We start from the raw sequence: 13,787 nt of genomic DNA on the forward strand, positions 1-13,787 counted from the left end.
CAAACGGAGTAAAAATAAAACCTATATCCTGAAGACACTGTGCGTCCCTATTTGTCCAGGTTTGTAACTGCCACAGTGCTTTTCGCACACACTATCTTACTGTTCCCCAGCTCTCTGATGACACATCCTCTAATTCGATAGTGTGTGCAAAAAGCACTGTGGATGTTAGAAACCTGGACACAGTTCAAAAGCATCAGTTCTTAGGCGCTGAGCTTTCTTTATGGTCCCTGGACTGACAGCATTAAGCATCAAAAGGAACTTGTTAGAAATGCACATTCTTGGGTTCCACACCGATGGGATTCAGGTGAGTCTCAGCAGTGCGTTTTAACAAATCCTCCAGCGCATCATACTCAGGAGGGAACTACGGAGACCACTGCAAGGATGGCGGCCGCAGTCGGAGGACCAAACTTCCTTCTGATCCCTACCTGGATTTTCCTCGCTCCTAGCAGTGGTAGTACACGACCCCACCCAGCCACCATCGCGGAGCAACGTTGCCCCGCTTCGGACTTAGCCTGTGCAAGCTCTTTCCAACTTCAGTCGGAGAAGAGGACAGAAAAAACCTCCTTACTAAACTCCGCTCCTACCCACGAACGTCCTGGGCGTCCCCAGACTTCCGGCTTCAACTTCCGGCGCAGGGGGAGGGTGTGGGAGGGGGAGTGGGTGGAAGGGTCGGTGCGGAAGGGACTGGGGACGGACGTGTCCAACTTCCTCGGCACCGGCGGGGGTGGTGGGGGATATTTGTTCTCCCAACCCCCTCCAGGTGCTAACTAAGAGGCCGGAGGACACGGCGGTGGAAGAAAGATGGGCTAGTCTAGTCTAAGTCCGGGAAATCGGGAACCCAATAAAAGAATAAAGAATCTTTGAAAATCACGTTCGCTTCCTTTCCCACCCTAGGCCGCTGAGCGGTGATCCAGGAGGGGTGGAGAAGGGTGGGTAGGGCACCGGGGGAAGAAATCTCGCGATAGGAGACCGGCCGGGGCGGGGGTGGCACCTCTTTCCTCCTCCTCCTCCTGGCGTTAGTTCCGGTAGCAGAGGAGACACCGCCGCAGTTGCTGCCACCTCCGGGGTTTCTGGCTCTTTTCTCATCGCCTTAAATTCGGTGAGTCGCTGGGCTTGCTCATCTCGGGCCGAGATTGCGGCCCCTCGTCGCTGGGTAGAGGGTGAGGGAGCCGGTGGGTCCTGTGCGGCCGGATTTGGATGGGCCCGGGCGGAGGCCGCCGCATGAAGCCGGACCAGATCTCGAGCTTGGATTCGGGGGTCGGAGCGGCTGCTTCAGCGGGGAGGTCGAGAGGCGGCTGCCCGGGCCGGAACGCGGGGCGCGGGTGTGCCCCGCGGCTCTACCGACGGAGGCAGTGGGCGAGGGAGGCCCTCGTCCAGCCCTGCCCGGCCTGGGTAACAAAGCCGCCGCGGCCTCTGTTGGGTGATGTACGCGTGGGGGGTTCCGGCGGGCGGGGCGGCGGGGCCGCCACCACCACTGCGGCCGCCTCCACCGCCGCTGCTTTCGCTGGAGGGCGGGCGGATGTACGGGGCGGCGGGGCCCCCGGCGCGAAGCGCCTCGGCGCCTTTGGTCCGCTCGTTGCGGCGGCCGCCACCGCCGACCACGGGGTCAGTGGAGAAGGGGCTGCGGGCGAGGAGCAGCCCTTGGGCGGGGGTGGATTATCCGTCGCTGGGCTGGAGGCCCGGGAAGGGTTGAATGGGGAGACACGTGCCCCGGCAGGAGGCTTGCCTTGTAAGGTATGGGATGGAGGAGGCTAGGCCCGCTCTCAGCCACCTTTTGCCGGCTGGAGTGGTGCAAGCCACCGCTACGGTCCTGGGCACGACTTGAGGGTAGGGTGGTGCTGCCCTCGGATGAAGGGATTAGCCTTCTGATAGCGTCTTTAAATTGACATACATGTTTTGGATACCTGCTAATTACGGTGGTCGTTTCTGTTAGCCCTCTGTGGTGCTCAGAGTAGTGGAAGATGAAGGCGAATTTAAACAGGAACGAGGAGGAGACTGTGCTTATGATGGGTGATTTGCCACTAGTCGCAGTGGCGCTGTGAAGTCATTTAAAAGTGGCCTTCACATTTCATCTTTAAATTGTAGAGAGAAATGCAGGTTTTGAACTTACATTTAATCAAGCAAAGGTAATTCTTTATGCCTTCCCAGGTCTACTGCTAGGCTGAAAGTGTATGTTCTATGTAGTTTATCCGTGACTAGGCCAAGGTTTGATGCTTTGTTTTTAAAATGGATGTTATGGCACTGATATTTTTAAGGCCTTATTTTCCCCCTTTAGGGTGTCTTTTATGAATAATCAAAAGCAGCAAAAGCCAACGCTATCAGGCCAGCGTTTTAAAACCAGAAAAAGAGGTAAATATTTATATTTTAATATCTTCTCTGCAGACCTCCAGAATAACTTATATTTTGGTTTCTCTGGCAGGCTATTGCTTAGTATTAAAACTTAAAGAGAAAGTGCCAGAAAGGAGCTTGAATTTGTAGTTGACTGCCATGTCAGATATCTTTACTGTTTCTTCTGCTTTTAAGATTTGTGATATCAACATAGATCTAAGCAAGCTAGTGAATGGTCTTTATTGTGAACATATAGTGACTCTAAACAGAAAAAAAAAGTATGGACTTCAGGGCTTCATTTTCACTCGCTAAACTTCATTTAAGCAAGATTTTGGTTGAGAGAAAAAGTCAATTTATAAAAGGAGAACTCCTAATGTGATTACTAGTTTCATCCAAGCTATGTGAACATTTGTGAGAGAAAAATCAGACTTTAACCCATGGAAGTTAATTATGGAACAGAGTTCACATTGCACTGTCTTTTGAAACTATTTCCTCACAGACTTAGGTTTTTGTTTTAAAGCACAAGAATTGCATTAACTACTTGTGTTTTATTATATACTTTGGGGAATATTGAATACTGTAGCAACTCACGATACAAAGTTAAATGAGATGTGGTCTCAGATATATTTTGTATTAGCTTTAATGTTTTACCCCTAAACTTTTCAATGTTATTGCTCAAAAGTACATATTGACCTTATCTTACAGGAAACTTTTAGGAAATAAAGAACTGGGTTGGCTACTGGTTATAAATTATGTTTTTCAACCCTGAGTGGCAGACACTTTGAGATGTATATTAAATAATCTTCTAATTTCTAATTGTAGCCTGCCACCTTACAGCAGGGAACAAGGAGTGTTTTGATTCTAGTCTTTGAAGATTCATTAAGTTTTAGGCCAGTAAATTTTCTCAAGAGGAAGAATAGTTGGGAACCAGAACAATTCTATAATGGAAAAGCCTGTATATATTATCTGGTATAATACATTATCAAGTAGTTTTAATATTGTTGTTAGTATCAGGAAGATATGTCACTTTCCCAGTTGCAGATTGAAATTACTCATGGTCTCTTAGTTCTTGATAATTGGATCCTGATTTGTCTGGGACTGAATAGAGTTCCCAGGACATAAGCCTTTCAGTGTTGAAACAAGAAAAGTCCTAGGCAAACTTTGGTCACCCTGGTGCTATGTAGAAATTAAGACATCATCTAACCTAGATAGGGAAATCAAACCCTACCCTGGAGTGTGTAACAGCAGCACAGTAAAGGCTAGGTATATACCCAAGGCACTGCTTAGTGTGCTTTCTATTTTATTTATGTCGTTTAATATTCAGAACAACTTCATGAGATGGATCCTACTCTTAATCACCATTTACCTCAGGAACATTCAAACATGAAGAATGCACTAAGTTGCTCAACTTCAGATAGCTAAGTGCTGATCTCAGTTTAAATCAGGCAGTTTAAATCCAGAGCCCCTACTCATAACTGCTGCATGTCATGTATTGGATACTCAAAAAATGTACTTTCTAGAAATTACCTTAATAAGTATTAGAGTGATTTTTTTTTTTTAAGTAGAAAGTGTTATGGTCATTTAAAGAAAATCAAGAGGTGTCCGTACTTAGACAAAATTTCACTCAGGAATAAAGTTTACCTGAGGTATAGAAGATATCTTGAATTTGACACATTCCAGGTGGAAATTGTCTCCTAGCAGTAGGAACACACCAGCTCATTTAGGTCACTTAGGAGACCTGTGTGAAAAAATAGAGAAAAGCCATACACTTCTTGTGATAGGCAGTCCTGTCTTGCACTCGTAGAGGTGCAACTTGCAAAGGATGTGTATTTAGTCTCCTGTTGTGTTTGCTTGTGTTACAGGTCTTAGGCAATTAAGTAGCGTTTGTTTTTTCCAGGTATTGAAATAAGTGAAATTGTAATGAATGTGGTTAACTTACTCAGTAGTTACAGCTTCATAGGGCAGTGGTTTCATGCCCTTTTAAAACTTAAATGTTTTGGGGTTTTCCCTCCAGATGAAAAAGAGAGGTTTGACCCTACTCAGTTTCAAGACTGCATTATTCAAGGCTTAACTGAAACTGGTACTGATTTGGAAGCAGTAGCAAAGTTTCTTGATGCTTCTGGAGCAAAACTTGATTACCGACGATATGCAGAAACACTCTTTGACATCCTGGTGGCTGGCGGAATGCTGGGTAAGTGTCCGGGTCTTATGAGAAGTGTGTTGTATGGGGATTATGTAAAACCCAGCATATAAACTGTTTGACAGACATATCAAATCAGGATGGCTTTGTTTCTGTTTGTTTTCTTTTTTTTACCCCCTATGGATTTTCACTTTTTTTTTTCCCTTCTCAAATTATATAGTAAATTTGCAGATCGCCTTGCTCTGTATAGCTTTATATTTGAAACCCATGACAGAACCATAACATTTGGAGAAGACTTTTCAGTCTGATACATAAGTCCCAAAACATCTGTCATCAGTGATTTTTCCAACTCGTGTTTGCATACTCTGAGTTAATGAAGAAATCTGTATCTCTTGTTCTGTCTTACCAAATACTTCATACAGACAAGCCTCCATATCCAAAGTTCCACATCCATGGATTCAACCCAACTGTGGATCAAAAATTTTCCAGGGAGGGGAGGAGCAGAAAGTTCCAAAAAGTAAAACTTGCATTTTCTGTATCCAGCAACTATTTTTTAGCATTTACATTGTATTTGATATTATGTACAACCTAGAGACTGTTAAAATATACAGAAGGATAAATGCAGGTTGTATACAAATACTATGCCCCTGGTAACCCTGGTTCAATTCCTGGGTTGGGGAGATCCCCTGGAGAAGGGATAGAGTACCCACTCCAGTATTCATGGGCTTCCCTGGTGGCTCAGGTAGTAAGGAATCTGCCTGCAATGCAGGAGACCTGGGTTTTATCCTTGGGTTGGGAAGATCCTCTGGAGGAGGGCATGGCAACCCACTCCAATATTCTGGCCTGGAGGATCCCCAGGGACAAAGGAGCCTGGTGGGTTACAGTCGGTTGGTTCACAAAGAGTCGGACACAACTGAGTGACTAAGCACACACATTCCCTTTTATATAAGGGACTTGAGTACTGACAGATTTTGGTGTCCACTAGAGTCCTGGAGTCAATTCAGGACAGTACTATACCTGAGTCCATAGGGTGGCAGAGTTGGACACAGCTTAGCAATTGAACAACAAGTAACTGAAGCCTAATTCTGCATTCTTCTATGTATTAGTCACTAGCTAATTATCAATCACTTAGAATGTGCTGAGTACAAATTGAGAGTACACATTGGATTTTGAAGACAATGTTAAATAGAATAAGACATCTCAATAATACTTTGAATACTAAAGTGTTAATATTTTTGATGTGTTGGGTTAAAGTATATCAAAATTAATTTCACTTCTTATTTTTAATGTGGCTGCTAGGAGATTTAGAATTACATTATGTGGCTCACATTATATTTCTACTCATAGCCCTGCTAATTTACTCCTGCCTTCACTCTCAGCAGCTCAGGATATCTTAACAGAATGTGCTACTTAGTTATGTATCCTCAGTTGATGCTGGTAATGTCATTTCCATGGCTCCCTAAAATATTCCAAAATGTTTTCACAGTAACATTGTATTGAACCTCATACCAGCCTGCTGGAATGAGAACTGTTATTTATGTACATGAAGAATGGAGGCTTAGAGAGTCTTCCATAGCTTGCATGTAGTCAAACAGTTGCTCAGTGGTGGAACTGTGAAATCAGAAAGAAAGGTTGAAATAATTATTAATTTTAAATGAATGTCATTGCCATTTTTTTTGTGAAATATACTTTAGCCCCAGGTGGTACACTGGCAGATGACATGATGCGTACAGATGTCTGTGTGTTTGCAGCACAAGAAGACCTAGAGACCATGCAAGCATTTGCTCAGGTAAATTAAACTTTACATAATTCAGTTAGCTGTTATCCATTTGGCTAATGTTTAAGGAATAGTCTGCTTTTAAGAGGTTGGTGGTAGAAGGTTGAAGGAATTTGAGCTGAAAGTTTAGAGGTGTTCTTGGTGTACAGTATGATTTGGAAACTTAAAAATGCATTGAAGAAAAAAAAATAGGAAAAAAATTGAATTAACTTTTCCTTTTCTTGTTTGTTTTTCTAGAATTAATTCATTTTTTTTTTTAAGGAAAAAAGTCAAGCTGAAAAAGGAAAATCAGTTCCCTATCATGATTTCCATCATTAAATTACTCTACATATAGCTTTTTAAAGTTGAATGAGTTATAGGCAGATTAGCTTCTTTATCAGTCAAAATCTCATTTGAAAGTTCATACAAGTATATCTAACCTAAGGGTTGTTGTCTTTGTCATTCAGAAAGTAGAACTATATTTTATGATCATCTGTTAATATCCTACAGATAGGTAAATGACTTGTATTTGAGCAGTAATTAATTTGTGCTTTGATACTTTGGCAATAAAAGTCTATTGGGGCTGGTGATTAAAGTGTTAACATTATTGGTATATTGTAGGATTTTGGAAAGGACAAGACTTCCTAAGCTGATTAAACATCTAATGAAAGGCTCATTTCTTTGCTGTTCTAGAGATACTGTGGAGAGGTCTTAGTTTCCCTGATTTAGATCTTTTGGGTATCTGACATTTCTACATATGAAGTTATTCAGTTCCTTCATTAATTCTTATAGGTTTTTAACAAGTTAATCAGGCGCTACAAATACCTGGAGAAAGGTTTTGAAGATGAAGTTAAAAAGGTATGAGCAGCAATATCCTTTGTGGAAAACAAAAGGTTGGGGGCCAAAGAAGGGGATGTTAAATCCTAATTCTGCCATGGATTTGAGATAATTTTAGATATTTAGGTGGGCTGTCTTTGAAATGAAGTTTGGAGTATATCATGTAGTTTAATTTGCTGTACACTGTTTCTTAGTTCTGTGTTCAAACAAGTGGCAAAGGAGTAAAAATCCAAGTGGAGTTTGTTCAAAAGTCAGTAACAGATCAGAGCTAAATACCTTGACAAAGAGAAATTTACTATGCTTGCTGTCAGAGTCAGATAGTGTACATATCAGTGCACAGAAAATTTGGTAAAGTTAATTTTAACTCATTCAATACTCTCAAAAGCCCTGTGTAGCAAGTTTTATTTTACACATTTACATGTGAACGAGATGAGACTGCGCCAGAGGTTAAGTGACTTGCCTAAGATTATTCAGTATTATAACAGATATAAACTTGAGTGGTTAGACCTCAGAGCCCATAGTTTTAACCAATATAATATGCTTTACTGCTTCTCTTTCTATAATACAGTTGCTCTTTCTTTTAACCCTTGACTATTTACTTTTATAGCTGCTGCTGTTCTTAAAGGGTTTTTCAGAGTCGGAAAGGAACAAGCTGGCTATGTTGACTGGTGTTCTTCTGGCTAATGGAACACTTAATGCATCCATTCTTAATAGCCTTTACAATGAGAATTTGGTTAAAGAAGGTAATCAACCTTTCATAAATGGATAATCTCTAGTTGGCTGAGAGTGGTGTAGATAAGAGCATAAAAGATGAACTGATATAAAAGTTAGGATATAGTTTGTATAGATTCAACTTGTGATAGTGATAGTTTTTTTAACTAGTATCCTTGAATTTAATTGGTTCATTTCATTTCAGTCATTTAATGTATAACTTTAGCATTTAGACACACACCAAATATCCAGGGTCTAGACAAAATGTGATTGATTGTAAAGTAAAAATAGAAATGCTGTGGAAACCCAGAGAGATTAATTCCAATTGGGACACTTGGGAACATTTTGAATAGAGAAATGGGGGAAATGGCAAGCTGAAAAGAAAAACAAGTTCCCTTTTATGATTTCCATAGTTAAATTGTTCTGTACAGTAACTTAAAAGCTAATTTTTTTTTACTGCTTTGATTACTGAGTATTTAACATGCCTTAATGTAATTCTCAGAACAACCCTGTCAAATGTAAGAATCGTCACTCTTATTTTACACATCATAAAAATCTAACTTGACTAACAGTACACAACTAACAAGTGGTAGAGTAGAGGAATTGGAATGGGTTGGTAAACAGTGGCAGAGGGAGGTTTAGGGGTAGGTTTGGGGATAAAGTGAATAATCCTGTGTGCTGGACCTTCAGAGAGAGGACATGGGGAGACAAAGTCATTGAAATCCATGAAGGTACTTCTGTTAAATAAGCTCTGTTTTTCTACAGGGGTTTCAGCAGCTTTTGCTGTAAAGCTCTTTAAATCATGGATAAATGAAAAAGATATCAATGCAGTAGCTGCAAGTCTTCGGAAAGTGAGCATGGATAACAGACTGATGGTTTGTGACTTTTCATTCTTCACTTTCTTGACAACACTTAAGGAAAATGTGATCGGCAGCTTTCCCATTTTTAATCTGTGAGAAGAGGGAAAGTGTTTTTTGAATGATTTGAAGACCATTTAACCAGATTAAATTCTCATTTCAGGAACTTTTTCCTGCCAATAAACAAAGCGTTGAACACTTCACAAAGTATTTTACTGAGGCAGGCTTGAAAGAGCTTTCAGAATATGTTCGGAATCAGCAAACCATAGGAGCTCGTAAGGAACTCCAGAAAGAACTTCAAGAACAGATGTCCCGTGGTGATCCATTTAAGGATGTAAGTATTTCACCAGGGTGAGTTTTAATAATAGCTGTAGAATGTTATGCTGGGGCTTTGCCTCAGGCTTTTTCATATTTGGTGCCTAACATGTGCCCCAAAATCCAAATAGTTGGGGATTTTGTAGGGTGCAGGCCAATAGACAGACCTTTCTGTTTCCATCATGGGCTTTTCTTAGGCAGTGTGCTTATGTGTAACATAAGGTTTAGAAGTAGAAGTCTATACCTTCTGGTTTTAAAAGTTATGTGGTTGTATGTGGTCTCCTGGTCTTTGCTAGTTGCATGGAAAGGTCTTATGCTTTTTGTAAGTTTGATACGTATAGTATCAAACTTAGTTCTATACTAAATATTATACTTATTTCTGTACGAAATTTGGATTCTTTGCAGATAATTTTGTATGTCAAGGAAGAAATGAAAAAAAACAACATCCCAGAACCCGTTGTCATTGGAATAGTGTGGTCCAGCGTAATGAGCACTGTGGAATGGAACAAAAAAGAGGAGCTTGTAGCAGAGCAAGCCATCAAGCACTTGAAGGTATTAGAATTGTGCCTGATAAAACATTATTTTTGTAAGTGGGGATAAGTGCACTGTCTGAACTTTTCCAAAAGGATTTATCATATCCTATGGTTTCTGGGGGTAAACCACCAGTAAGTAGACAAATAACATTAAATATTGGTGATAACCTTTTAAAAAGTCTTAACTTGGGCTTTCTGTTGCTCACAGGATAAAAACAAATACATGTTTAAAAGTAGCTTAAACCTGTAATTTGGTGTTTGCTTTTGAAAGAATATTGAAAAATAGGAGGATTCTCTCTTTTTTCCCTTTAAAATATTAAGATTGTAGTTGCAGTTATCTGGAATCCTTGGTTTAGTATTGTCTCTTTGATTTAAATGCTTAAGAGATTTTTCTGCCTTTTTAAAACAAACAAAACAAAACAAAAAACTTCCACTAATAGAATATATAGTGATTGTAAAAGATGAGTTGTGGTCTTTTAGGAGTTTGTACTGAATGACTAAATCTTTTCTCTTTTCCCTTTAAAAGCAATACAGCCCTCTACTTGCTGCCTTTACAACTCAAGGTCAGTCTGAGCTGACTCTGTTACTGAAGATTCAGGAGTACTGCTATGACAACATTCATTTCATGAAAGCCTTCCAGAAAATAGTGGTGCTTTTTTATAAAGGTAATTTAAATTTTGAATTTTGTTAATATGTTTATTGCAAAACCTAGAAAACTCAATAATTCTAATGAATAGTTCTCTGAACATCAGCACCCTAAAGTATTTCACTCTAATCATAGGGCTGAGTTGTCTGAAATAATTGGATACATTTTTAGTGCATTATCATTAAAACATCTCTAAAGCCTTCTTGATGAGCCTCAGACTTCACCTGCTGCAGTCCTCTTCCCCAGACAAATGATTTTCTTGGTTCCCATATTTTAAACCTAGAGGCCCACCTGCATCCCCAGATTTTTTTTTTTTTTTTTTTAGCACCCTGTGCTTTGGTGATTATCAACTTGCGGTTAGGTTTCCTTAAAGTATCTATACCTCCACTTACTTCCTCCAGATTTAGAAGTAAGTCTTTAAAATCCTCATTTAAAATTCTGGAAAAGTTAATAAATAACCTTTAATTTTATCGATAAAACGCTGGACTTTTAAGTAAAATCACAGTACCACACGTAAAATAATCTTTTTAATTATCTATCAAATATCCCTAATCATTTATCACAAGATTTCTCAGCCTTGACACTACTGTTTTGGGCCAGAAAGCTGTTTTGTAGATGGCTGTCCCATGCATTATAGAGTGTTTATCAGCATCCCTGGCATCAGCCAGCAGGCACCAGTAGCACATCTCCCCAGTGCACCAACCAGCAGCGTCTGTACACATTGTCTGATGTCCCCAGGGGATCAGGTTGCCTTTGGTTGAGAGAATCACTCTACAAGTTGATAAAAAGTTTCTTAGTATATGGTTCTCATTTCATCTTTTCTACTTTTCTTTAAAAAATTTGTTGAAGAAACTAGTTGAGTGTTGAATACAGATTTGTTTTTGTAAGCAACAAAAATAATTGGTTTTCCTCTACATTTCAATAAAAACAAAATTGCTAATGAGGTATGTGCACCTTAGGGAGTTTCTAACTCTGCCTTAGTTATGGAAGTACTGTATGAATACTCCACAAATGTAAAGGTTGTTCTCTTCTTTACAGCTGAAGTTCTGAGTGAAGAACCCATTCTAAAATGGTATAAAGATGCACACGTTGCCAAGGGGAAGAGTGTCTTCCTTGAGCAAATGAAAAAGTTTGTGGAGTGGCTCAAAAATGCTGAAGAAGGTAAGTCTTTTCATTTGTGCAGTCTGTTTGGTAAAGCCTGAGAACTTATTTTAATGTGGACAAGAATATGTCCATACATGTCATCTTTCATTCAGATACTATTTTGTACCTAAAGTACAGATTTTTGTTCATTCATGACACACCTCCAAAAACTCATTTACTTTAAGGCAGGGGAGGAAAACTAGACTTCAGGTATTTTGATGAATTGGCCATAATACTAAAATTCTTAGGAAAATTGAAAATTTTGAGAATGTGTGTATTAGTCAATCACTCATGTCCAACTCTGGAACCCCATGGGCTGTAGCCTCCCAGACTCCTCTGTCCGTGGAATTCTCCAGGCAAGAATACTGGAGTTGGGTTGCCATGCCCTCCAGGGGATCTTCCCAACCCCGGGACTGAACCCGGGTTTCCTGCATTGCACATTTCTTTATCATTTGAGCCACCAGGGAAGTCCAAATATTTATGAATTTTGAGATTCACAGATGCATACTTTTTGATATCCTCCTCATGAGTAGATCATTATTAATAAAATTTTTTTTAAGTAAAGTTAATAAATGGAACTTTTACTTTCTGATATCATGTAATGCTTGATTGCACTTTTCCCCTTTTCTAGAATCTGAGTCTGAAGCTGAAGAAGGTGACTGAATTTTGAAACTACACCCTCAGTAAAGCAAACAGGAGTTGTAGATAAAATGTCATGTCTCATGTGTCCTGGTTCTTACATCTTCCTACCTCCCTATATCAAGCATGATATAAGGGCTTTCATGGCAAATTTTATTTTAACTGTTTCTATGGTTACTGGAAATGTTGGATTTAGTTTCTAAAACCATGTTTTAAGTAGCTGCAGGAGCTATAGATTTGAATCTGATGTTGCATTAGTCTTTTCAGTTATCTTCTACCTCCTGTATTTTCTACTGTAATAATGTAATTTAAGGCCTTCCACAATGAACAGTTCACTTTATTCCCTGGGTTTTCTATATAAACAGTTTTCAAGATATGATTTGGTTAAAAATAATTTGTTATAAAAATTCTGTTTGCAAATTAAACTGTAAAAGTATCCAATGTCTCAGAAGGCAATGATTTGTGTGATAATTTGATATGCCCAAAGCCCTGCTCATCAATGAAAACTATCATATACAGTAATTGAATTCATTAACATGAATCTTGAGTATCTGGACCATTGCTTCCATGTTAACATTTTCTTGGCATTTTTAGCCCCAGATGTACTTGAGCTCAATTGTCTGCTCTCTGATTTTCATTCCCTAAAATGAAGCCATGGAGAACAAACTTGAAAGTGGGGTATTTGGGAAACTGTATGTGGCAGAGGTAGTGGGAAGAGAAAAATTAAGCTTTTCCCCATTGAGAAACTTCTGCATTCAGTTTGTTTCTTTCCACACAAAACAAATGAATATTCTTTTCACAAAGCCATTTTCAAATATACCTTGGAAAAAGCCTTGTCATTTAAAGTATTTTACACTTACCCTGCACTTAGATTCATGAGAGAGGACTGAAAATAGTGCGAGTAAAGCAAATGACTGTACTAAACCCAAAAAATTGTTGAAAGAAAAATGATCAGCATGTTCTAATTGGGACTCCAAATACAACTCAGTATTGCCTGTTGGCTTAGCGTATTTGTTGTAAAGAGTGAAGTGAGGTGATAATGATGTATTCCTACTTGGTCATAGTGGACCAGCTTCATTCTCTTCACAGGTTCATTTATGACTCAATTATCTGGCTGTTAACCTAGTTGCCAGTTTTTCTAATTGCCATGAGCCAAATATCTCTTCTATACAGTTGATCCATTTATTTTAATGGCTGCCTGTTTACTTTCCATCTTTTCTTGCTGCTACCTGTCTTTATATGTAGTCATTAGAAAACAAAGTGTGGCCACGCTTTTTGCTGGAAAGATTTCATGTTGAAAGTGAACACTTTGCAAGTTTTTTGACTGGTGAAAGAAACAAACTTGGAATAATGCCACAAGAGACTTGGGTGGGAATTGCCTTTTTCAAAGGTGCCATTCTTATGAGCCAAGAATTTGTGTTTAGAAGTTTATCTTGAGGGAATAACATGTAATATAGTTTGAAATAAAGATATAACCTTATGAAGAGCATTATAATTGATACCATTGTGAAGGGGGTGAAGTTGTTAAATGAATGACTTTTGATAAAGCTTTCATGCACAGGCAAAATGTATTCACTAGGTTTCTACATAGTGATCTGCTTTTACTTTGTAATTTGTAGTCCTCAAAAGACTTTTTTTAAAAAATAAAGTCCATCCTTACACTTAGGTTTATATAGGTCAGTCTTCTTTTTTTTTTTTTTTTTCAGTTTTTGTTTGTAAATTCCATGCTGATAACCTAGTGGTAACTGTATGTTATGTGTCAGATGTATCTACTGTGTAACCATTAAATAATTGCTCTTTTCATCCTTATGACTCCCAACTTCACAGAATTCTGATGTAGCAGAAATTACATTAACATTTCTACAACCAAACCATTGCATGT

General features: G+C 39.2%; 2 protein-coding genes across 2 annotated transcripts; both read left to right on the forward strand.

The window, feature by feature from the left end:
* The first annotated feature begins 948 nt into the window (after positions 1-948).
* Positions 949-13,570, forward strand: BZW1 (basic leucine zipper and W2 domains 1). Its single transcript, XM_019974681.2, has 12 exons — positions 949-1,099; positions 2,276-2,349; positions 4,343-4,519; positions 6,163-6,257; positions 7,017-7,082; positions 7,669-7,804; positions 8,538-8,647; positions 8,793-8,963; positions 9,350-9,496; positions 10,004-10,142; positions 11,162-11,284; positions 11,898-13,570. Exons 2-12 carry the CDS (start codon positions 2,286-2,288, stop codon positions 11,927-11,929), a joined length of 1,260 nt encoding a protein of 419 aa, XP_019830240.1. The 5' UTR covers positions 949-1,099; positions 2,276-2,285; the 3' UTR covers positions 11,930-13,570.
* LOC139185717 (alanine and glycine-rich protein-like) lies at positions 1,222-1,755 on the forward strand. The gene has a single exon (XM_070798375.1). It carries the CDS (start codon positions 1,222-1,224, stop codon positions 1,753-1,755), a length of 534 nt encoding a protein of 177 aa, XP_070654476.1.
* Positions 13,571-13,787: the final 217 nt, after the last annotated feature.

This window comes from Bos indicus, chromosome 2, assembly GCF_029378745.1.
Source record: "Bos indicus isolate NIAB-ARS_2022 breed Sahiwal x Tharparkar chromosome 2, NIAB-ARS_B.indTharparkar_mat_pri_1.0, whole genome shotgun sequence".
In the NCBI taxonomy this organism is placed as follows: Eukaryota; Metazoa; Chordata; class Mammalia; order Artiodactyla; family Bovidae; genus Bos; species Bos indicus.

What these genes read in the sequence shown, in the direction of transcription:
- LOC139185717 (XM_070798375.1), top strand. Translation starts at nt 1,222, where the DNA reads ATGAAGCCGGACCAGATCTCGAGCTTGGATTCGGGGGTCGGAGCGGCT.
- BZW1 (XM_019974681.2), top strand. Translation starts at nt 2,286, where the DNA reads ATGAATAATCAAAAGCAGCAAAAGCCAACGCTATCAGGCCAGCGTTTT. An exon ending in TTGAAGATGAAGTTAAAAAG is followed by an intron (nt 7,083 to 7,668) that starts GTATGAGCAGCA and finishes TTACTTTTATAG; the next exon opens with CTGCTGCTGTTCTTAAAGGG. An exon ending in TGAGAATTTGGTTAAAGAAG is followed by an intron (nt 7,805 to 8,537) that starts GTAATCAACCTT and finishes GTTTTTCTACAG; the next exon opens with GGGTTTCAGCAGCTTTTGCT.